The sequence below is a fragment of the Colletotrichum aenigma genome, assembly GCF_013390185.1.
Source record: "Colletotrichum aenigma strain Cg56 chromosome Unknown KSG_Cg56_contig06, whole genome shotgun sequence".
Lineage (NCBI taxonomy): Eukaryota > Fungi > Ascomycota > Sordariomycetes > Glomerellales > Glomerellaceae > Colletotrichum > Colletotrichum aenigma.
In genome coordinates this window covers 284,279-305,548 of record NW_023500912.1, presented here as the reverse complement: position 1 = coordinate 305,548, position 21,270 = coordinate 284,279, and the positions used below count along the sequence as shown (strand labels likewise).

Below are 21,270 nucleotides of genomic sequence, written 5' to 3'. Positions count from 1 at the left end.
TGTCTTATTCAGCACCCCAGGCAATGTCTGGCGGCCTGCAGCCTGCAGATAAGCGCTAATGAAAGGGAGGCGTTCCTGAAAAATGCCCACCTAGGTTTCATCCGGTTAGTAATGAGAGCTATGTATCGTTTGAACTGGTAATACAAATCCCGCATATCAATGATTGAGTGTTTACTTGTGATTCGACTTTCCCACCGGCTGTATGGGTGCCAGGAAGACTTGGAGGAACGTCGATGGTATGTCGTGATTGATGCTGGCCTTGAATTCAAGAATTGCGAATGCATCTGCATCCAGCGAACTCATTCTCACAGGTCTCGAACTCTCTCTTATGCTCAGTCACAAATCTACATGGGCCAAAAAATGGATATTGAAGATAAGGGAGATGAAGTGGTAACCCTCATCGTGGTATTCCAACCTGGCGTTTGAAGTCTTCAAGCCACTCCATGTTATCGGCTGCAGTTTGGTTCCAAGGGTCGTCACTGGCGCAGCTTAATAGGCTTCCTGTGTCAAATGAAGGGGGAACTTACTCGTCAAACAGCAGAAAACGAGCCTGATGCCGAATTTCTTCGTCAGATGGGACATGATGGGTGGGGTTGTTTGGGGACATCGTCAATGCCGCCCATCGCTTGACCTCCATAGATAACCATCGGTGTGAGTTGCAATCGTTTAGTACGAAGGCTCCCGACTTAAGCCAACCGGGTCTGCGGAGACTTCCTGATGTTTTAGGAGCAGTTTCAGGCAACTTTTGGTATTGGCGAGAAGAGGCATCTGCTAGTTGGAGCTCGGATGCCGTGCCCTTTTCCGAATTCTCCATTTCTAGCACATGAGGGTACTGGATGCCGTCCATCTCAAAGAGAAACGCATCAGATCTAGATTTGGGGCGCAAAAACAACCCTTCATCATGAGTGTCTGGTTGCAGACCCAGCGTGTCATTCTCGTTCATGGGAAAGTTAGACCTGGAAGCGTGAACCATGCTCAGATCCAGTGGCCCCAAAAGATCATCTGGGGGTTTGCTGGAGTCTGCCCTGCCTGGTAATTTCTGCTCAGTGTTGGACAGGAGGCGGGTGCGCTTCTTGAATCCATAGAGCCATGTTGTAGAGCTGGTAATCAGCTTGGTCAGCCAATTGGCGACAAAGTCGGGAGACCCAGCTGTGAGTCCCTCCTCCATGCGTGAAACAATTCTGCAGGCCTCTGCTTGAAGATCATTGTCCATTGGGACTATAGACTGAGATGCCCAAAGCGTGTGGACGTAATCTCGCAGCTGAAGCTCTAGCGGACACGAATCAAACAGTGTCCTTTTCCCATTGATCCGGAGGACTGAAAGTCTACTTTCCGCCTGTGATCTTATGGATCCAAATTTCGCCTTTGTTGTGATGTCTTCATTTGATTCGATGAGATCTCGTAGCCAGGATGAGGTGTCTGTCCCTTGAACGTTAGGCGAGGTGCACAGAACCTCCGATGCAAATATGACACGGCAAGCTTCCAGTTGAATTTCGGAATTCTTCGGTACCTGTCCGTATTCATCCATGTGTCTTTGCATGAAGTACTCCAGCTCCAAGGTCAACAATTCGTACGCACTGCGTGGTGATTTAGGAGGGACTAAGGTGGCATTGAATGGGAATGGCGTGTGACGCTCGTGATCAATGATATCTTTTGGCTCCGTTAGACATGTACCGGAGGTTACTATGAGATCCCGAGACTCACACGGAGGCATAAAGTGTTCAACAGTCTCCATCACCGATGGTTCAAAACCCCAATCACCAGTCCAGGATGCCATTGTTTTCCCCGACTTGAAGTGGTCCGCTAGATGATCAACGCGATCTTCCCAGGTCGGAAGCAACTGCTCGCAAAAGCCGCAACGCGAGCGAATTTCCGGGGTAGCAGTCTTCCAACCTTCTATGACCCAACCAACGCCTGGTGCATCATGGACAAGGCGTAAATGCTGTTTCAGATGGTCCTTACGGTTAAAGACTCTCCCGTGACAGGCCGTGTAGTTGTGAAGGTTGAGATGTGCCTGATCTGGATTGGCTCTATCGCAGAAAACGCAAGCCTGAGCACCAGTGCTGGGATTGACGCTTGTCGGGCCATTGGGAGCACAGGCCCATCTATCCAGTGGTATGTGGAGCGACTTCTCGTGTCTCTTCCATTCGTACTTGGCGCGAAACGTTTCTGTACAAAATGTGCACTGAAAAGGGCCTCGATTTTGCACAAGAGGCGTGCTGTGCCCTCCTTTACGCGTTCTGGGTCGTCCTCGTTTCTTGAAAGAGGGCGGCAAACTTACAGATTTAAGTGAACCTCGAGAACTTGCAGATGCCTTGGAGCCCTCTCTGGAAGATACGACACTACTTCCCGAACTTTCGTCCATGAAATATGATGGATCTGATCTAGCCTTTGGAAAGATTGCATTGATTGGGTCACCTAAAAACGTTTCAGCCATGTTTACTGCGTAGGATGAATGCCCTACTCTACGTAGGGCGGTTGTGACGGAACTCACCTGAGGCTGACGGATTACCAGAGGCTACTGCGCGAGCGATGTCATCAACTGCTGCGGGCTCATCCTCGGGAGGCGAGTCAACCCATCTCTCCATAGGATCCATGTCAAGATAATGGCTCTCCATGCGTGTCCGATTCGAAATAGGAGTTCCTGGACGCCTTGGTACATGGGCGCCTGACTCATCTGACCAGGGAGAACGTGCAGGAGTAGTGTTTGCGAGTGACTTCTGGCGTCTTCGGGCATTGGCAAGCCAGTTTGATAACTGAGTTTTGGAAAGTCCAGTCGACAGCTGAAGACTCTGCCTATCAGCTTGACTAGGATACGGGTAGTGACTGTGGGTATTAAGCCACTGTTTTAGAAGACGAGCGGTGTCTCTGGAAAATCGCGCTCCTATCTTGGGTGGAACGGCACTGTTGGATGGCGCAGCCATATCCGGAATGGAGCTTGTGCTTCTACCAGATCCTGGTATTGTTGCGCGCCGTGTCAAAGAAATTGATTGTTGTGAGGATAGTGTGATCGCAACTTGGTCATCAAAATTTCGAGAGACTTGAGCGGCCTCTGGCTACACAGTATGAGTCAGTGGAGATGCGCAAGAAGTGGAGGACTTACTTGGACCGGATCACTAGGTGTTTGTTGCTGGCCGAGATCCATTTCAAGGAGGTCGAAACTTTCGATAGAAAACATTAAATTCGGCGAATCAGTTGAGGCATACGAAAAGTCGGGCTCATCGGCAAGCGGTGAGACTGGACAAGCAGGGCGGTGTTGATTGTCGCTTGTCGCATCGCGAGTATCGGCCTGCGGAGGACACTGAGACTGTGACCAGGGTTGCTCCCCGCGTGGTGTAGGTGGCTCATTCCCGTTGGCTGCCATTGTGTAATCTAAGGGTAAAATTGGTTCAAATATCTCCCTCGCGAATACAGGGTCCCAACTGAGAAATTGATACTCTGTAATATGATAAGAAAGTCATGTCCGGAGAAGAACGGAGTCGAAAGCTTGTTCGACGCTTGCGTCAGTGTAGTGACCTGTGACTAAGGCAATGCATGAACTCGTCAATCGCGCCTTTTTGGCGACATGTACACGCCAGGACAGTTTCTGATTGGCTCAGTCTCGCCGCATTGGAAGTATGTCGGCCAAAAAAGTTGAAGTATTCTTCAATCTTTAGCTACAAAATATAGGAACTCATCATACTAAACGAATGAAATTAAGGAGATACCGGACGCATGAGGCCTTTTTAAACTCCGGACTCTTAGCCTGCGCCAATTGCTCTCTTGCGAGATTTGAAGATGAACCCCGGTTTCGGATCTGGGCGCAATTGACAGTGTTTGGTGGGTCCTCAACATTGGATGGAGGTTGGGCCAAGCATCTCGTCAGGAGAGTCATCGTCACGGCCAACTGAGGAGTGCTTCTTCGCCGAGAAGGATTTTTTTGGGTGTTAATCAGCACTCCATGTGCCCGATCGCTTCGAAGTCGGCTTGAATGGACGTGCAGATCGTGTTTACCACGGCGTCCTCTTCGACCTCGGGAACACCCAATGCACCAGTCGGCCAGGTCACTGTGTACATCAAAGGCCCTTGCTTCACGCTAGATATGTTGAAGCATATCGGGGCACTCGACACATGACCCGGCTGCGAAAAGACAACGTGCGTGATTGTGGCTTTCTTTTCGCCGTCGCTAGTCGCACCTTCGAAGGCGCCGACGTTGCTCACTTCGTGGGAGCAATCGCGGCGCTGGCCGAGTTTAGACAGCAGCCACTTCCTGACACTGGGCAGATACCTGAGAAGACCGATAGGTTGGTCTTGTAAGGTGGCTGCGGTCTCGGCGAAAGCCCTGGTGCTCGAACTGGCTGCTAACCATTCCGCATCGGAAAGTGGACCAGCCGAGGTCAGTTTTGGGTGAACCAAGTATGTGGCCGAAACAAATTCTCCCATCTCGTCGCTGGGGACTCCTACAGACTTGCGCATGTTGACGGCCGTCTGAGACACAAAGTTGGTGACATTGACTTCGCCGAAAGCTTTGCTCATCCCTCGGCCAATGAACTGGTGTAGTAGTCCCATCAATTTGGCGTCATGTGTTTTCGCCTGGCAGAGTGCTCTGTCCGCCAGAGAGGAGTCAACGACCCTCAGAGCAATCTTGGTCCTGGACTTGTCGCCGTTGAAAGCCGCGGGAGACCCAGTCCAGGTGCCTTCATCTAGAGTAGAGGCCTGTGCTTGGAGGCCCAACACGTCTGATATGAACTTAGGGAAGAACACGGCAACCAAAGGGCCCAACAGAAACGACAAAGATATCGGAAGGCGTTGAGGCGTGTCAAAAGGGAGCCCAAGAGCAACTTATGGTGGCTTGACAGTCGACGGGGCATCGGAGGCTAAGTCTGGAGACCCCCTGATCGCTTCGAGTAGAGATCGATGTAGAGAAATTCCTGAGAGTCCATCGCCAATCATATGTGACCAAGCAAACGCGATGAAAGTCTGCGAGTTGGAAAGAGGCAATATGATGATTCTCCAAGGAGGGATGGCGTGATTGAAAGGACGGTCTAGGTTGAAGCGCTGCAATTCCTCTATTGCGTTCCACCGTTCGAGCTTCGTTGAGACGGGCAGTTCTTTGATTTCAATGTGGTCATTCAAGTTGACCATGTGTACTCGCTGGTAAAAGGATTGATCGGTGTGCCTGTCTCCCACAGTGACGCCCAGAAATGGATGCTGTTCGATACACCGTGCCAGGAGCCCGAATAGCGATTGGGATGACCTGATAGCAGGCCCGTTGCCACGCTCGTAGATGGCGCTTATAATGACTGCATGGTAGAACCCAAGGTCCTCCCTGCTGATCGTTCGCTGTTCGTTTGGGCCTTTCGTTGGCGCGTGAGCTGATATGATCTTTGATTCCTTGCTGTGATGCTAAACTGCAGAGAGTACTTACTCGCATATCTCAGGAACACTCCGTCAACCTCCATTATGTCGAACCTGTCGATTGACCCGCAGTTACAACCTTCCAATAAAGTTGAGTATGGGCCTAGAAAAATCGACAATTGGTCTGATTTATTTCCAATGCCCCTTTGCTTAACTTTGTACGAATCAGGTTAGACAGATGTCCCGGACAGTAGGAGGAGGTTGGGAGGCCACCAGCAGCTCCACTATCGACGGATCGATTAGACAGCAAGAAGTGCGACATTTCAGCTGCACAAGCATCAATTCCGATCCACCAGGGTCGAAGATTCTAGGAACGAGATATGGCTGGTCAGCCTTCTGGGTTGTTGACCCGCCATTCAATTCCCTGAAAGAAGAAACAGTAGGTGCAATCTTCAGAAATCCTAACGTGCGAACAGCATATTGCGAGATTTGATGTTTCCAGTCTTTGAACCCTGACGAACGAGTTCGTCAGACGTTGTCCGAACAAATGACGTTCCCATGGTGATAAACGTAGTGCAGCATACGTGCTAGACGGATCTTTTTCGCATGGTCGACCTGTAGCATGTCAATGAGCTTTGGAATGAGCAACTTTTAATTTGAATAAAAGTCATTGCCTCAACCAGTGCGGGTGATTTCAAAGGCAGGCCTTCGGTAGATCATGGGAACTTCCAAGTCTTCTCGAACAGCAAATAATGTGTTGTCTTTCGGAGTCTCTACCATAGATAAATCAGAATGCGGAGCAGTCTGATCGACGAAAGCAGCGAATCGGAAACTTCTTCAATTCGTAGACCCATCGCGAAACGTCATACGGGAGTACCCCCGTCATTAGCTGGCCAAGAACTATCAGTTCACTCTTAGGCAAGGATGTCGCTCGACAGGCTAACAGTTGATGACTGGAGCCATCTCTTTATACTTTTCGTCGGTCTTGGTAACTGTGGCATAGATGTCTCCATTTTGAAAGTGTAAGCAGGTTGCCGCATTTGTGACTCCATATCTTCCCACTTGTCTCGGTTGAAAGCCGACAACGCGCTCCCTGGCACCGGGCCAAAGCCGACTGATGGTCTTCCGTGACCAAGGATCGAAACAAGATAGGGGTGTGACCCAGATATGCACCTTGCCAAGATTGCGAGCTTCCGCCGTCCAATCCATGCGTTCGCGGAGAAGTAATGGGGATTCAAGCACCTCTGGGGAAGCTCAATGGTCCCGGGGTCCCCATAAATTTCCTAGGACTTTGTGGATATGTCCCATACATCGGACGAGGCCCCATCCGCTCATAGACATGGGTTGCGAACGTATGGCAGATGCATCCAGTCATACGACAGGCGGACTCGCGGCAAATTCTACTTCATTGGGGCCACAGCGATTGTATTTTCTTGGTACCATGCCCTAAGGACGTGTTCCTCGGAGGAATCCCTCATCATTAGCGTCTCTGAGACGAGTCATGGAATGATGCCATTACGAATAGCGCCCTTCGCCGATGCGTTCAGTGTCCAAAGTGTGGCTCCTGCATGCCGGAAAGAACATGGACAACTTTTCTCAACCGATACCCATATTGTCCAGTCGCCACGTGTGTACCTAGCACACTTCATAGTCTGCAGGTGGAGTTGCTGAGGATTGATTTTACGGGAAACTGGAGATCGGACTGACAGCAGCAGAGCGAAAAGCATTAATATCGCTCTCTGTTCCTCCAATTGTTCTTTACTCACATTCTTTTTATTCTGTCTTGCTACCGGTACTACTTTTCTGGCCAAGTCGATGTTCAGGTCACCAAAATTTCTGCGAAGATGCCTATAATCGATAGGAAGGTCTACGAACAAACCCCCAAAGAGGTGATCTCTTGGAAGATTGTGGCATATTGCACAATACTTTCCTTCACCGGAGCTCTCCATGGTCCGTACGATGGATCTCATCGTCTCGTCAGAGAACTTACTGACGTAATCTTCGTTCTAGGATTCAATACTGCGAATATTTCCGGTGTGCTCGCCATGAAGCCGTTCAAATCACACTTCGACTTCCAAGATATGAACAACGCCGATCTCGCCAACTGGAATGGATGGATAACCTTTGTGCTAATTCTCGGATCGTGTCTCGGGTCGTTGACTTGCGCCCCATTCATCGAGAGACTCGGACGTCGATTCTCCCTGGTTATCTTTACAATCCTGTTCGTGGCCTCAGCAGTTCTCATGACTGCGAATCCTGGTGGATCCGGCGGACGGATTGAATTCATTGTCGGGAGGGCTCTGTCAGGCTATGGGTCCGGCGCTGCCAGTGTCGTCGGCCCTGGGTACATTGCAGAGATCGCTCCTCAGAGCATTCGTGGTGGCTTGACTGCATTATACAACGACAACACCATGCTGTCAGTTGGTCTTGCATACTGGATCAACTTTGGCTCCTTGCAACACATCAGCAGTACGCAAAATGCTCAGTGGCAGATGCCTATGGCTGTTCAAGCCCTTCCCGGAGTCATCCTTCTGATTGGCCTCCTTTTCATGCATGAGTCTCCAAGGTGGCTCCTGAATCGTGGAAAGGTCGAAAAGGCGCAAAGCGTACGCGAAACTCTCAGATCTCTTCCCCGCGACCACCCCTTTGTGCGCCAAGAATTTGATCAGATCCAACGGGGACTGGAAGATCAACCAGTTGCGCCGGGCCTCAAGGGTTTGTTCCAGGAAATATGATCCGAAAATATCCGAAAACGCCTCTTCATGGTCATGTTTATCCAAGTTGGCTTTCAATTCAGTGGCGGGTAAGTCCCCTTAGTCGAGGGAGCCTTTGTGAAACAAGCACCTAAAACCCACTAGAAACATTATTACCTACTACAACACATCGATTCTGTCATCTATCGGGCTTACGGCGCCTTCTGTCAACTATCTCTTGTCGGGAATCTACGGACTCGTCAAGTTCATCGCAGTGCTTCTTTACTGCCTGTTCTTCATCGACCGTTTCGGACGACGTATGGGACTTTTCATTGGTTCCGGTCTTATCATTGGGTCTCTGACGTACATGACCGTCTATCTGGCTGTTGCCAGCCCATCAGGAGCCAATGGTACTGGTCCGGCTGGATGGGTAGCAGTCGTATGCATCTACATCTTTGCCCTTGGGTATGCGATCAGCTGGGGAACTATTCCGTGGATCATCAACGCCGAAGTCTTTCCCACGAAGGTCCGTGGTAGTTGCATGGCAATCTGCATTACCTGGCAATATCTTGTCAACTTCGCGCTCTCGCGCGCGCAGCCTAACATGGTGATTGCCATGCACTCATGGGGCCCGTTCCTTCTGTTCACCATATTCACCACCATTTCCACGACATACTGCTATTTTGCGTACCCGGAGACGAAGGGAATGTCCATGGAGAAAATGGGTCAACTTTTCCAGATGCCCTGGTACGAGGTCGGAAAGTCGAGTCTTGCCATTGTCAACTCTCAGAATGCCCAGTCCGGCGGGTCGGATGAAGAGAAGGTAATGGTTGTAACGGCGGAAGATGCACACGAGCATGAGGACAGCGCGAAGCAGACACGAAAGGAGTAACGATCATGAACAGCCTGGTTAGATCATACATGTACAAGAGATAATGCGCTCCTGCAGCTGCTGTATCGATACGGCCATAAGGCTCTCCCATAGTCCACTACTGAACCACTCACATCTTCCTTTGAACTTCAGCCTCGTCCCATTGCATAGGTATTCTCATTGATGAGAGATACAAAGTCTCCCGCTTGTTTTTCGTAGTCATGGTGTAAGAGAGCCATTGAATGGATCCAATTGGCTAGACACTTGTCTAGGTTCCTATTTGATCGGGCGAAAGCCGATGGCCACCCACCGGTAAATTTTCGAGGCAGTTCACCAACTCGGCCTTAATCCGACGACGAGTCAACAATACCGATGCACAGTCCTTTCATAAGCAGAACCTTCGTTCCATAGTCTGCAGGCATTTAATTGTACTTCATCAATTGAATCAAAGACAGGAGACAATCACGACCGGCTGCTATGACTACAGTCCTCATTATTAGCCGTGTGATATCAGGCGTTCAAATCATAAAGTCAGCGGCATTGCCTTGAAGCTATTCTGAATGTTGAATTTTCTTTGGTAGATGGAACGCAGCTTGGATATAAGCCTGAAGCTGGGTTGAAGTACATTTAAGTAACCGTATTGTCGCATTTCCTGATCTGTCCCACTCAGTGGCCAGCGCAAGGGCTTTAATACACATAGCAAGAATACTCCCGCATTTCGATCTTCGAAACTGGAAAACTCATTACCTTTTCAACAGCGCTACTCGATTTCAGCAGGCAGATCCGGGTGAAACGCTCCATGGATTCGGATGGAAATGGTTCGCCGACTTACCAAACGTACACTCTGTTTCTCCATGCTTGTCATGGTGAAAGGTTCCATGTATTGGTGTTTCAACCGACTTCGGAACATAACATGGAGGTCTCATCAAGGCCCCATTGTTATGCTTGGAAATGCAAAAGGTACGGGCTGAGGCAGAATAAACACAAAGGCTCTGAGACAATCCATTGTTGTGAGTGAATAGAGAACCTGAGAAGTAAAGGGCCTCATGCAAGGAAAGAATTGACGGTCTGCTATCACCTATGACGGATCTGGCACAAACATGCCTGGCACTCGGTTCGATCTTCTGTAAATAGCTGAAAGCAATTTATACCATGGCTCGGAACGTCAACGTTTCAAAGCAGACAGTTGATGAGTTATGGGCGTTCTCAAGTTTTGGGCCTGATGAAGTTAACCAGTATGACATTACTAGAGGTCGCAGAGAGTTCAACTATGAGAAGCCACGAGCAGTCTTTTCCTTAGGTTGGATTAGAAGGCAACACTTCGTTGTCTAGGATGGATGAAAAATAAAGACGCGCTTTCTTTGGGTCTTTCTTTGCATACATGCTTAAGTCTTTATTGATTTTCTTTTTGCGACCAGACCACAATGTGCTTAAGGGTATCAGACAAAGTTCCATTTCTGACTTGGAATCCTTTCTACTCATACCTTATGTTCAAGACATGCTACCATGCTTCATTCAGAGCACCAGAGAAAGATTTTGACTTCGTTTACGATGTATCTGTTTCTGTACATAAGTTCCCATCCACCCTCGAGGAGGCCTCCATTTCAAAGCTGTTGTAATAAGATCAAATCTGGGCTGATTACCTGTATTCTGTGTTGCAGCGCTCGCTGTTGTCTTCCCATTCCCATTCAACATTACTCAAACGCAAATCTTTCAAGAAGAGATGGAACTGAGATCAAGACCAAAGCCTCTTCAGCCCGAACCTGAGCCCAAACGACAATCCGGGTCAACCTGCCTCTGTGGTCAGTCTATCAACGTAGCACCAAATAAAGTCCGACGACATTATGGAGTTGTGCATTGCTATTGTTACGACTGCAAAGGCGTCTTCGTCAAGAGTACTCACACAAGAGCCAACCCAACCCATCGCATTGGAACATACGAGGAATTTCCTCCTGCCGACAAACGCCGTCCTCCAGTGGACAACAACCTTGCATCCCCGCATGTTTCAGAGGACATCGGAGGTAAGGTCAGTGGTCGACCAGTAACCCGCTTGCAACGTTTGCAACAAGCTCAAAATACGGAGAATCATGATCATCCAAGCCGCCCTCGTTTGTTCACTCTTTGGGTTCTGATCGGAGACACTGACGATGCGGGCGACGTGGTTCACAAATACAAGCCTGAGGACGTTTCGTTCTGTGATGTCAGCCTCTGTCTAGAGCCTCCCTCGGTTCAGCACGAACCCTGGGTTCCGGCTGCGAGTAAGTGGAAACAGCTGCAGAAGAGATTCCCGGGATTCCTCAAGTCATCAAGCGGGCTTGTGCAGGTCCATCAGTCACTCTTGACTAGCGTGATTGCAACAGCTTCCGATGGGAATGAAGTGAAAGGTGCCATACGAACTTGGGAGCAGGTCGAATCTCATCTGCAGGCCAGAGATCTTCACTCACACTTTGACCTCGACCCCCACAGAGATCGTCTGGTGTTGGCTCTTATGGAAACTGGATTTCCCGTCAAGTCAACCATCCAATCACAATACGACTGCATCGAGGACTATCTTCAAGTCATCGGTTCCGCTTACAACTCGCACACGATCGCATATCCGAGCAGGGAGGAGAGGAACGCAGCAGAGTACAAGCTGCAGGACATCCGCGCCCTGGATGAGATTGCCGAGGCCCGGGGCATGTGGAGGCCCACCACATGCTATGGTTTTGGAGACTGTGCTATGGCCAATAAGAAAGACATCTTGAAGCGCTCTTGGAGTTCCTCTTCTCTCCATGCAACAACTGACGGAGGACACGCTTCAAAGCTCACTTGTACCCGATCTAAGCGCCGAAAGGTCGACAAGAAAGCCGCAATCAACGCCGAAGAAGATGGCGAGGGTGTTTGGTTTCACCAGGAGTATGTGGAGATGTTGGCCGAAAGAGAACTCCGTGTATTCATCGCCACACGACCTGATCCCCATGGCACCAGAGGACTGCGAGGAGAAGTAGTGCGCGTGTGCTGCACCAGGCTCGACCCCAAGGAGGGCGGCATGCATGCCACTGAGGCCATAGACAACACGTACGAGAGGCTTGGCACAACGAAATATGCGGTTCATGAGTTCGCCCTCGATGTCTTCGAAGCTCTCAGAAATCCAGAATACGGGTGGAAAAGTCGCTTCGAGACACTTGAAGTGGGCTGTCGACTTGATATCTCGGCTAAGCATGTTGGTGGTCCATTATTTGTGAACGAGATTACCAGATGGAACGGGTCTCATTACTTCTCTAATTACTGTACTGGCGATCCTCATGCTCTGATATGCAGCACTTACGCCACTGCATGGAAGCGTTATGTTGAGACACTCGCTGGATGATTGAGGGAGACTGAATTGTTAATGGATTTTCTGCTACAGACCCTGATCCATTGATGTTGGGAAGTGGCGAATTCTTGCGATTGGTTTCCTTAAGATTTAGATGATCGATCATTGTTATGTGTATTAGTTCATTTTGACCGATGTCACGATATTTGGAAAAGATCAAACCAATGCTCATTATCGGTTGTGAATTGGGGCATGCATTGCAAGGCGACAAAAGTAAAGCCCAGCATGATGGTGTACATACGGTCGACTAAGTTCTAACCACTATTCACAGTGTCAGGCCCACAGATAGACAATATTACTCCAAGATATCGTTGATGAAGTTATTTCAAGCGGCCTGCAGGACTTTGTGAACACTTTGGCTGAATTTGTTGTTGAATGTGATGCTCACGCACCCCTTGAGTGTGGTTGCCTGTACGCTACCAATCAATCAACCGCAGCAAGCGATGTTGGAGCTAGTGAACCGCTCGTAGTTGCAACCCTCGCACACACAGGCGTTGGCCTCAATGGCACAGTGGCCACGGCCACAATCAGGGCTCCAGCCAAAGCCGGTCTCCCAGCAGTTTTGCGCAGCAGCCATGGTTGCAATGGCGCTGAGAACGACGGTGATCGAGAACTTCATTGTCGAATGTACTGATGCAGGCAGATTTTGAAGGATTTGTGCTTTTGGACCAGAAGTGAATGAGAGGGTAGTGACTGATTTGCGCGGATTGAAGAACGAAGAACCGAGAGATCAAGAAAGGGGATAGGTGGTGTTTAAATACTTATTATGATATCTACAAGAGCGCTTCCACGCCACCACAGACGGTTGTCGCCGGAGGCACACATGCGTGTCATGTCGTTCCACAGCTGAGATTCGCTACATTTAGTGCCAAGATGTTCGTTGTCTGGAGCTCATACCTCCTCCGCAGCTCAATATCCCTGCTACTGAATGATGGGGCTCCATGCAAGTGTGAGTCTGGAAATCCTTGATGACCCGGATTGATCACATCGGTGGCCAATACACCAGGATTTAACGGCATATTATGCTGTTTTCGGCTGATGCGCCGTTAGGGATACTATACCAGCTGCGATGCAACCCACATACACTTCGGGCCTTTCAACCTTAAAAGAATTGCCCAGCCTTGTCCCGGGATGTTCGTGGAGATCAGCTGGAGCGATGATCGGACGGCATCGGATCATGACCCAGTCGAGCAAAGAAGGCAAATGGCAATTGGTTGATGGACTATCAATCAGTGTGGGACCCTTGTCAATTGACCGGCGGCGGAAGCAGTCTGGATCCTTATTACTAGCTGAGTCGTCCAACTTTGGGTGTTGTTGATGGTGTCAATGAACATAGAAGTACATACCAAGACCGAAACTCCGCTTCAGCACCCAGCGTCACCAAGGGTAGCTCTTGGTTTCTAAGCAGAGACCAAAAGAGTCAAATGGGCACTCCTGGCCATGCAGCATCATGCTTGCCGCCTGATCAAGGTTGTCGAAGGCCTTGTTAGTCACAGTGGTCGCATGCGGAGTAGCCCTTGACGGCCGGTGTGGGAGATCTCCGGGGCCCACCCGGGGTAGTCCTCGGAAATCGTCAGCCAAGCCTGTTCGCGGAGCTCCATAACACAGCGCTCGGTGGATAGTCCGGAGACTTGACCACTGAGGAATCACATCCGAAGTAGGTACCTTTTCCGGAACCCCCGGATCCGCAGGAGTTGGTGCTATTTCGGACATAACTCGGCTGTGGCGCAGAATCAAGGTAAGCCACAGGGTTTCTGTAATACTGATGGGCTACGTCCAAGTACTTAAAGTCAACTTTGTCTGGAGAACCTTCAAGGGCATGGTTGAATGGATGTTCGTCAACCCGCACAGAATGTGCCTCCAAACTTCCTCCCCGCCCGATCACAAACTCGTGATTAGCATTTTCTTCAACTAGCAGCTTTCACGGTGGTCACTACCGTAAAAGCTTTATTTCTGGGTATTAGTACCACAGGCAGGTGCCTGCGGGACTATCGTCGCCGGTAATCGTCGAGAGTCTTTGACTCGCCAAGAGCATGATGTAGAATAGAATGTCCTGCATCGCACTACGAGGGCTCACTTATTTTGTTTTCTAGCTGCTTGAGAAGCCGTTGGAAAGAGCAATTGATGGATATCTGTCCCTCATCGGTGTACTTCTGATGGTTACTTCGGATCTCGGGATGGGAAAGGGGCTTGATACCTACGCCCGTTTCGACAGACATTCCTCCATTCCGGAGCTCGAACCTGACCCCCACATGTAAGACTGATTTTTAATGTTGTGAATGATTGGTGTTGTGTAATTGGAAAGTCTCAAAAAAGTCGCCCTATGTGCAAGAAGTTGAAATGGGAATCGGACAACTGATGCAGCTGCCGATCCCTTTGTGGGTATGTGCATCATAACAGCCTCCGCGAAATATCTACCCCTTTCTGGTCCCTGAAAGAACCCAGCATCGTCTCAGTTCTCAAAGCCCCCGCCATAAATGCGTAACATTCGTCTCTCTTCGCAACATTTCTGCCAAAGGTCTCCGCAACATTCAATGCATCATCTTGTGTTCAACCACTCCTATTCTTCAAACATCCACCTCTTCAGTCGTGAGAACACCCCTTATCGGCTGCCCCTCATCTTTGCAGGCTTGTACATGCGAGGCTGAGGGGTCTTGCCGCTGTTGGGGCAGGCGTCTCCGTGTCGGTAGATGATGACGGGCTTGCCGTCCGAGTCCTGAGTCTCGTACTTGGGGCAGTTGCACTGAGGAGCGTCGGCCATTTTGAACGGTTTGGAAGAGTGTGTGGTAGTGGTTATTTGATACTGTGTAGGCTATATGTCAGCGTTCGTAACTTCTCAAAGGTCTTGAAGGATCCAGTTGTCTGTCTTACTTACAGGTACAGTGGTTGAAACCCGTGTCAGAGGTGGTAGGCAGAAGCAGAAAAAGGGGCAGTAGTGGCGGTAGGATTTCAAGCTAGACTGGGATGCCGTGTGTGTCTGGTAGTCGATTCAAAGGCAGGAGTGAGTCTTAATGATCCTGAAGGAGTTGAGAGCTTGATTTGTCTTTCGGAAATCCTACATCTCAACCACGACGAACAGAACCATCTTATAATCGAATCCATCAACTGAGGCGCAGAACAAATCCAGCAGCGAACCCAACGTCGAGAAGAAGAAAATCTCTGTGACTCCTAGCTTTGAGCCTGCTGTTGTCCTCCAACGGGTAAGGCTACGACAAGGCATCTCAGGGACCCCCAGCGTGCGGCGAGGCAGATGAGCCAATTCCAAAGTAGAGCACGATTGGCAGTGCAAATCCAGTTTGGGGGAGGAGAGACGGGAGATTTCGAGAAGGGGCGTGGACTTCATTCGCTGCCTCTTGGAAGCAAGGGAGGGTGGGTTTTGTCCCAATCGTTGGAAGCAGATGGGAGGGGGAGGGGGGCCGGCACCTTCATTCCAAATCGCCGGGCCACCACTGATGACAGCAGGATTTGCAAATGGGCTGTGGGTAACATACCCGCGAGCCTGCCAACGGGCACAGCAACACGGGGTCACGGGGGCACAGAGGGACAGAATATGTGTGTGTGAGTGTCCAGGTTGGTGGCGCGGGCGTTGGGCAACTTGGCGAACACCACAAGCGGAAAGCTGAGGACTCATGGAGTCAGGTCCAGGGTTCCGGGTTCTATTGAACAATGGAGAACACCTGCTTGTTTGGCGAATCAGAGTTTGAAGCCGGGCTGTTGGTTCCTCGAACAAAGCCGGCACCAACGGGGGTTGGTCTCTGAAACTGGCCGCATTGTTGGTTGGTCACTGCAGCAGCTTTTGCAAAGTGGAAAGCCCAATGACGCCAGTGGTGTCCAGAGAAACCGTCATAACCGGCGCAGCAACGGGCCGGAACCTGCTTCGCCCCTTGCGAGATCAAGACAAAGAGTGAGAAGAAGGCCTTGACATATTGTCTCCCTACGTTGGAAACAATGCAATTTGTTGTTGTCCAGGTCGAGGCCCTTTCATTTAGAAAAGCTGCATCCAGGGCGTAGTTGTCACAACCTCTGACCTCGCCACATCCCAAATAGAAAAAAAAAAGGAGGATTCCGTTACCAGACTCTCGGGTTCGAAAAAGCAACCAAAACCGCCTGAGAAGCAAACGGCCTCGTGGGAACCAGCTCCTGACATGTTTGCCAATCTCTCACAGACCCCAGCCTCGCCCAGCAACCCGACTCCTGGATGTTGGAACGCCTTTCAACAGCAGGACCAACACCGCCAAGCAACAGCCCCCAAACCCATGTCATCGGTTCCCCTATCAAAACCCGTCGTCGGAACCGGGGGACGTTGAACAGTCCCAAACCCCACAAATCCTCTTCCACGCCCTTGGCTCACCTGCGGCGGTGATGCTCAAACCAATCACAGACGCCCCAACAACCAACAAGCAAACACCCAAAAGGGAGCTTGGTGGCCCGATTCTCCCATCTAATTTCCCCTGACGTACTTCCATTGTGCCATTGCAGTGACCAGACACGCCCAACTTTAACACAGCAGACACACCGTTCTCGGCCCGAAAAGCCTCTCCCGCAACGCACCCAATCACGACCCGTGCCCTCCAGAAGCACGCTAACCACCGCAACCGAGATGACGAGCTTCTACTTTGAGTCCCTCTGCACCACCAGTATTTCTCTCACTTTTATCGACCTTCTTTTCTGAGAGTAGGCTCCAGCGTGACTTTCGTGTCCTCCTCTTCCCACCACCCCCCGCTTCGCCCAGCGCTGCGCCGCGGCCGCCCGGTCTTCGCGCGGGTCGCGACTCCGTCTTCCACCAATCGCCGCCCGCGCCATGCGCCGCCGCTTGTGATGACCGCGGCACAACCAACAGCCGCTTACCCGCGTTTTGTGCGTGTGTGACAATGCAATAGGCTCTCGCTCTGTGCTGCTGCGTCTGCTAGGTTGCCAACCATTAGACGTTGAGGCCTTTCGGCCAGTCTTTCGCCACCTGTCTGCGCCCCTTATCCGCCGTCAGCAGCAACGCTCGTTGTTGGCCGTGGTTGCACACAAAAGTACCTCTTGGCTATGACTTCCATCTTTTGGATCACGAGCGCCGAGGTGTGGTTATGAGGTGACAGTCACAAAATGCGGCGTGGACATTTCTGAAGTTATCCAATTGTATTTCCCCAGATGCTATCTTCCACTTCCATTGAACCCGCTCAATGCTACCCCTTGCTATCTCATGACATTGCATGACAAAAGGGTGATGTGGTCGTATCCACCAGCCTATCTGGAAATTGGCTGATAAGCATGGCGTGCACTCGAATGCGGTTCAAACAAGCGAGGCCATCCGCGCGCCATGCGGCAAGTATGTATGAATGCTTCCAACAAACCATTTGCGTCCTTGCAGTTACCGATGCCACCGACCGCTCTTGAATGCCGATCCTGACGTTACCCGAAGTTTGCTCAAACATGGCAAATTGAGCTTGCCAGCGACTGCAAGTAGAATGTGGCGGTGGGACGGCTGAGTAAGGCTGATTGTGCAGTTGGGTAGATGTGCGGGGCGAAAGTTCCGGACCCGATTGTCTGCGAAGCAAGAGTCCGACAAAAGCGTGCCGTGGTCCACCGACGTAAGGACACGCCTGTGACAAACATCTGTCGGGTCTATTTGTCGGGCCGCTGGAGAAGAGGTCAATGGTGATGGCAGGGCGGAATCCGAATCCTGCGGCCCCCACGACCCCACAGCCACGGAGCCGCGATCGTCATGTAAGCCCGACCCCGACCCTGAACGACATCGCCTCAGTCCGCGAATAGCAACACGTTTGCTCACCCGCGCCTGCGCATAAATGCAGCTTCGGTTCTCATCCCAAGAAAGCCTTCCTACAACCAACTCCGTGTCCCAAAATAACACTCTCGCAACTGCCCGAGTCGAACAACGCCTCCTGCTGGGCGTTCGGATTGTCCATTGCATGTCCACTAGGTCTGCAGAGCGGCCTATGCGACGGACAATATGGTCGATAAAGTTCGGCTGCTGACCTTGACTTCCTTCATCGGGACTGCCTTCCAGTCGTGTTGATACACCGCCGCTGGCAAATTCCGAACGCTTTGTCGCTTCTGCTGACTATGGGGTTCGTCTGCTATTGCTGACCATTTTACAGTGCAAAGACGCCAGGCTGAGTAAACATTCTCGTTGAAACTATCGCCGGCCCGGAGACAGAAGGGCTCCGCCATTGCCAGAAGCAAGCTTTCGTAAACGGACTGATCCAAAAGGTGCTTTTCGTGTTCACCCCGTGCCTGATTCGGTGCCCGATTCTCTCATGTTCGGCGGGATTGTCGGGCTGAACTTTGGGCGTCGGCCTCGCTTCTTTTGTCTTGGTCGAGGGGGAAGCTGCACACCTGCGGTGGTGGGTTCGTTTGGTGAAGGTTCCCTTGTTCTACAGAGTCAGTCAGCTTCATCAGAGTCAAGCCGTGGCGTTGCTGCTCACTCCCTGTCCTTGAAACGCCTCCGCTTGATCATCTGCAAGGCCTCCTTGCGCATCTTGGCCTGGAAGTGCTCGTTGAAGTCGAGAGTGATTAGATCCCACATGCAGTGACGCTTAGTGTGGCGGTAGTGGTCCAGAAGGTAGTAAAGATACTCCTCTTGTTCCTGGCGGCTGGCACTGGCGTTGCCATTAGAGGTACTTGTATTGGAGACCACGGACGGCCCCGGCACGGGACGGTCCGACGGCTGTGTCATTTGGACATGACTCGGCGGCGAGTCGTGGTAGCCCAAACAGTTGATGCCCATGCGCGAGCAATTTAGACCTGTCCGAGCGCGTTAGCATGTACGCCACAATATTTGACAAGCGCACCATGCCGAGGGAACTGCGAAACATGGGGACCTACACGTTGGCCGGCTCTCGTCGCACGGCATCTTGCGGACTTGGCACGTCTTGCAGCCGGGATCGGTCGGCTGAACACGGGGCTGTAGTTGGGGACGGGCAGTCATGACAACATGAGAAGGGTTTGGCCGGGCGACAATCATGGGGTCGGGGCCATCATGTCCGGACAGGATGGGATTGAGAGTTAATGACGAGGGCATCGGGCCCGGAGGCAGAACATGACTCGCAGCGGGATGCGGGACGGGGACGGGCAAGATGGAGACGGAAACATCGTGCATCATGGGCGGCGTCGGGGGCTGACTCGGGCGTGATGCGGTTCGGCGTGCGGCATCTGCATCTGCATCTGCATCGACGTCGTCATCGCACAGGACGTTCTGTAATGCCATGACGGGACACTGGCCGGGCTTGGGGGCGGCGGGACGACATGCCGGCCTCTCGGACGCAGTGTGACTTGCGTTGCTGTAGTTGCTGCTGCTGCTGGTGAGGGTTGGATGCGATGGTGTTGGCGATGGCGACGGCGGGAATCTGAGGGCGTCGGGATGGCGGCTGTTGGCGGCAGTTGGCGGTGGAGGTGGCGGTGGAGCCGGGGCCAGACGGCGGTGAGTAGGATGGCGCGGCTCGACGCTGGTGCTGGTGCTGGTGCTGGTGCTGGTGTTGGCGTTGGCGCTGTTGGTGCCGATGCTGGTGCTGCTGTTGGTGCTGTTGGTGTTGGTTGCAGCGGCAGCGTTGTTGGTTCCCGTGTTGTTGGTTGCTCTCCTCACAGACATGAAGGGTGATGATGAGTAAGACGAATAAGGTTCGGATCCGTCGGACGCGGCGTCGTGAAGCACATTGACAGGCGACGCCGTGGCAGAAGAAGCAGCAGTCGGTCGGGAATCCGCAGCGACGGATGTTGCAACGGCGGCGTCGGGCGATGCAGCGGCGACGATGACGGGAGCAGCGGGCATCCGCATCATGTCTCACTCTGCGGAACAGTCTCCGCAGATATTTGTGTTGGTTTGGAGGACGCAGTCGCAGATGCAGGCGCGGCCCTCAAGACTCGTCGGACGGCAGACGGTGCGCGAGACACGACCGACGTTCCCTCTTTTTTTTTCTTCACGCCTCACGCTCCGCGCTTTTCGCTTTTCGCACCCTTCCACGTCCAAAACACGCGCGTGCGCCGGGTGCTAGTGGTGCGGTGCAGTGCAATACAATGCAGCGCGCAGCAGCGCAACGTGATGGTAGCGCAGCGCAGCGCAGCCTTGGTCAGGTTGCCTTTATTCCCGCCCTGCGTGCTGCTGAAGAAAAGCAACTCGGCACGAGTAAGGTAAGGGGCGGCGACGGCGACGGCAACGGCAGCGGCGGCGGCCACACAGACAAGGCGGAGCGGAGAAGGGGGGGGGGGGGGGGATAAGGAAGGGAAGGGATAGCGACGGAAGGGATATGACGGGATGATAGGGACGGGAAGGGTTGGGATGAGAAGGGATTGGAATGATGGGAGGATCCGATGGGATGACACGTGGAGAGCGTTGGCCGTTGGCTGTTGGTTTGTATCCGTTGTTGGTAGTCGAGTCCAGCCCGGGTTCAGGCGTGTTGGTTCGATCCTCTTTGTCAAAGAAAGTGTAAAACGGAGCGGCTGAAATGCAAAAAAGAATCAACTGCAAACAGAACCAACAGACGGGACCAACAGCAGAAGCAGGGATGGGCGGGGGTGGAAGGATGGATGGAGGACAGGACGAGGAGCTGGAGGGAGGGATGAGGAGGGACGAGCGAGACCTGAACTGACTTGGCCTGACTTGGCCTGACTTGACTGACCTGGCCGCAGACCTGACCTGACCTGACCTTGACGCGGTCGGTACCTTACGTACGGGCGAGGCAGCAGCAGCAGCAGCAGCGGCAGAGCAGCAAAGGGGGGACGGGACACTGGAGGGGGGAGGGGGGAAGAGGGACGACACAGGGAAGGGGGAAGGGGAAAAAAAGGGGGGGACGAGCGACGAGCAGGAACAAATAAAAAGAGACGTGGATTCCCCTCCTTGCCCGCTGCTACCGTGACCTTGCCGTGACCTTGCGGATCCAATGGATGCTTTGCTTGGAGAATGGAGATCAGGAAGAAGGAGGACGCGGGAGACACGGAGGGACGGACGGAAAGAAGGGAAAGGGAACCTAGGTTGGAAGGCACTGGATCTGGATCTGGATGATGGATCT

General features: G+C 51.9%; 8 protein-coding genes across 8 annotated transcripts; 3 read left to right on the top strand and 5 right to left on the bottom strand.

The window, feature by feature from the left end:
• Window positions 1-397: 397 nt before the first annotated feature.
• On the bottom strand, window positions 398-1,213 carry CGCA056_v009094 (uncharacterized protein; the record flags this gene model as incomplete). Its single annotated transcript, XM_037324341.1, has 2 exons — window positions 398-479; window positions 528-1,213. The coding sequence occupies 2 exons, from the start codon at window positions 1,211-1,213 to the stop codon at window positions 398-400; spliced, it is 768 nt and encodes a 255-aa protein (XP_037176329.1).
• A 1,764-nt stretch (window positions 1,214-2,977) lies between these two features.
• Window positions 2,978-3,364, bottom strand: CGCA056_v009093 (uncharacterized protein; the record flags this gene model as incomplete). Its single annotated transcript, XM_037324340.1, has 2 exons — window positions 2,978-3,052; window positions 3,104-3,364. The coding sequence occupies 2 exons, from the start codon at window positions 3,362-3,364 to the stop codon at window positions 2,978-2,980; spliced, it is 336 nt and encodes a 111-aa protein (XP_037176322.1).
• Window positions 3,365-3,930: 566 nt separating this feature from the next.
• Window positions 3,931-5,441, bottom strand: CGCA056_v009092 (uncharacterized protein; the record flags this gene model as incomplete). The annotated part of the gene is made up of 3 exons (XM_037324339.1): window positions 3,931-4,718; window positions 5,022-5,336; window positions 5,408-5,441. 3 exons carry the CDS (start codon window positions 5,439-5,441, stop codon window positions 3,931-3,933), a joined length of 1,137 nt encoding a protein of 378 aa, XP_037176323.1.
• Window positions 5,442-7,181: 1,740 nt separating this feature from the next.
• qutD-19 (Quinate permease) lies at window positions 7,182-8,072 on the top strand (the record flags this gene model as incomplete). Its single annotated transcript, XM_037324338.1, has 2 exons — window positions 7,182-7,287; window positions 7,348-8,072. 2 exons carry the CDS (start codon window positions 7,182-7,184, stop codon window positions 8,070-8,072), a joined length of 831 nt encoding a protein of 276 aa, XP_037176324.1.
• Window positions 8,073-8,099: 27 nt separating this feature from the next.
• qutD-20 (putative quinate permease) lies at window positions 8,100-8,922 on the top strand (the record flags this gene model as incomplete). Its single annotated transcript, XM_037324337.1, has 2 exons — window positions 8,100-8,140; window positions 8,196-8,922. The coding sequence occupies 2 exons, from the start codon at window positions 8,100-8,102 to the stop codon at window positions 8,920-8,922; spliced, it is 768 nt and encodes a 255-aa protein (XP_037176325.1).
• Window positions 8,923-10,624: 1,702 nt separating this feature from the next.
• Window positions 10,625-12,250, top strand: CGCA056_v009089 (uncharacterized protein; the record flags this gene model as incomplete). Its single annotated transcript, XM_037324336.1, has 1 exon — window positions 10,625-12,250. One exon carries the CDS (start codon window positions 10,625-10,627, stop codon window positions 12,248-12,250), a length of 1,626 nt encoding a protein of 541 aa, XP_037176983.1.
• Window positions 12,251-14,816: 2,566 nt separating this feature from the next.
• Window positions 14,817-15,017, bottom strand: CGCA056_v009088 (uncharacterized protein; the record flags this gene model as incomplete). The annotated part of the gene is made up of 2 exons (XM_037324335.1): window positions 14,817-14,835; window positions 14,893-15,017. The coding sequence occupies 2 exons, from the start codon at window positions 15,015-15,017 to the stop codon at window positions 14,817-14,819; spliced, it is 144 nt and encodes a 47-aa protein (XP_037176982.1).
• Window positions 15,018-18,686: 3,669 nt separating this feature from the next.
• WOR2-0 (White-opaque regulator 2) lies at window positions 18,687-20,039 on the bottom strand (the record flags this gene model as incomplete). The annotated part of the gene is made up of 2 exons (XM_037324334.1): window positions 18,687-19,009; window positions 19,091-20,039. The coding sequence occupies 2 exons, from the start codon at window positions 20,037-20,039 to the stop codon at window positions 18,687-18,689; spliced, it is 1,272 nt and encodes a 423-aa protein (XP_037176991.1).
• Window positions 20,040-21,270: the final 1,231 nt, after the last annotated feature.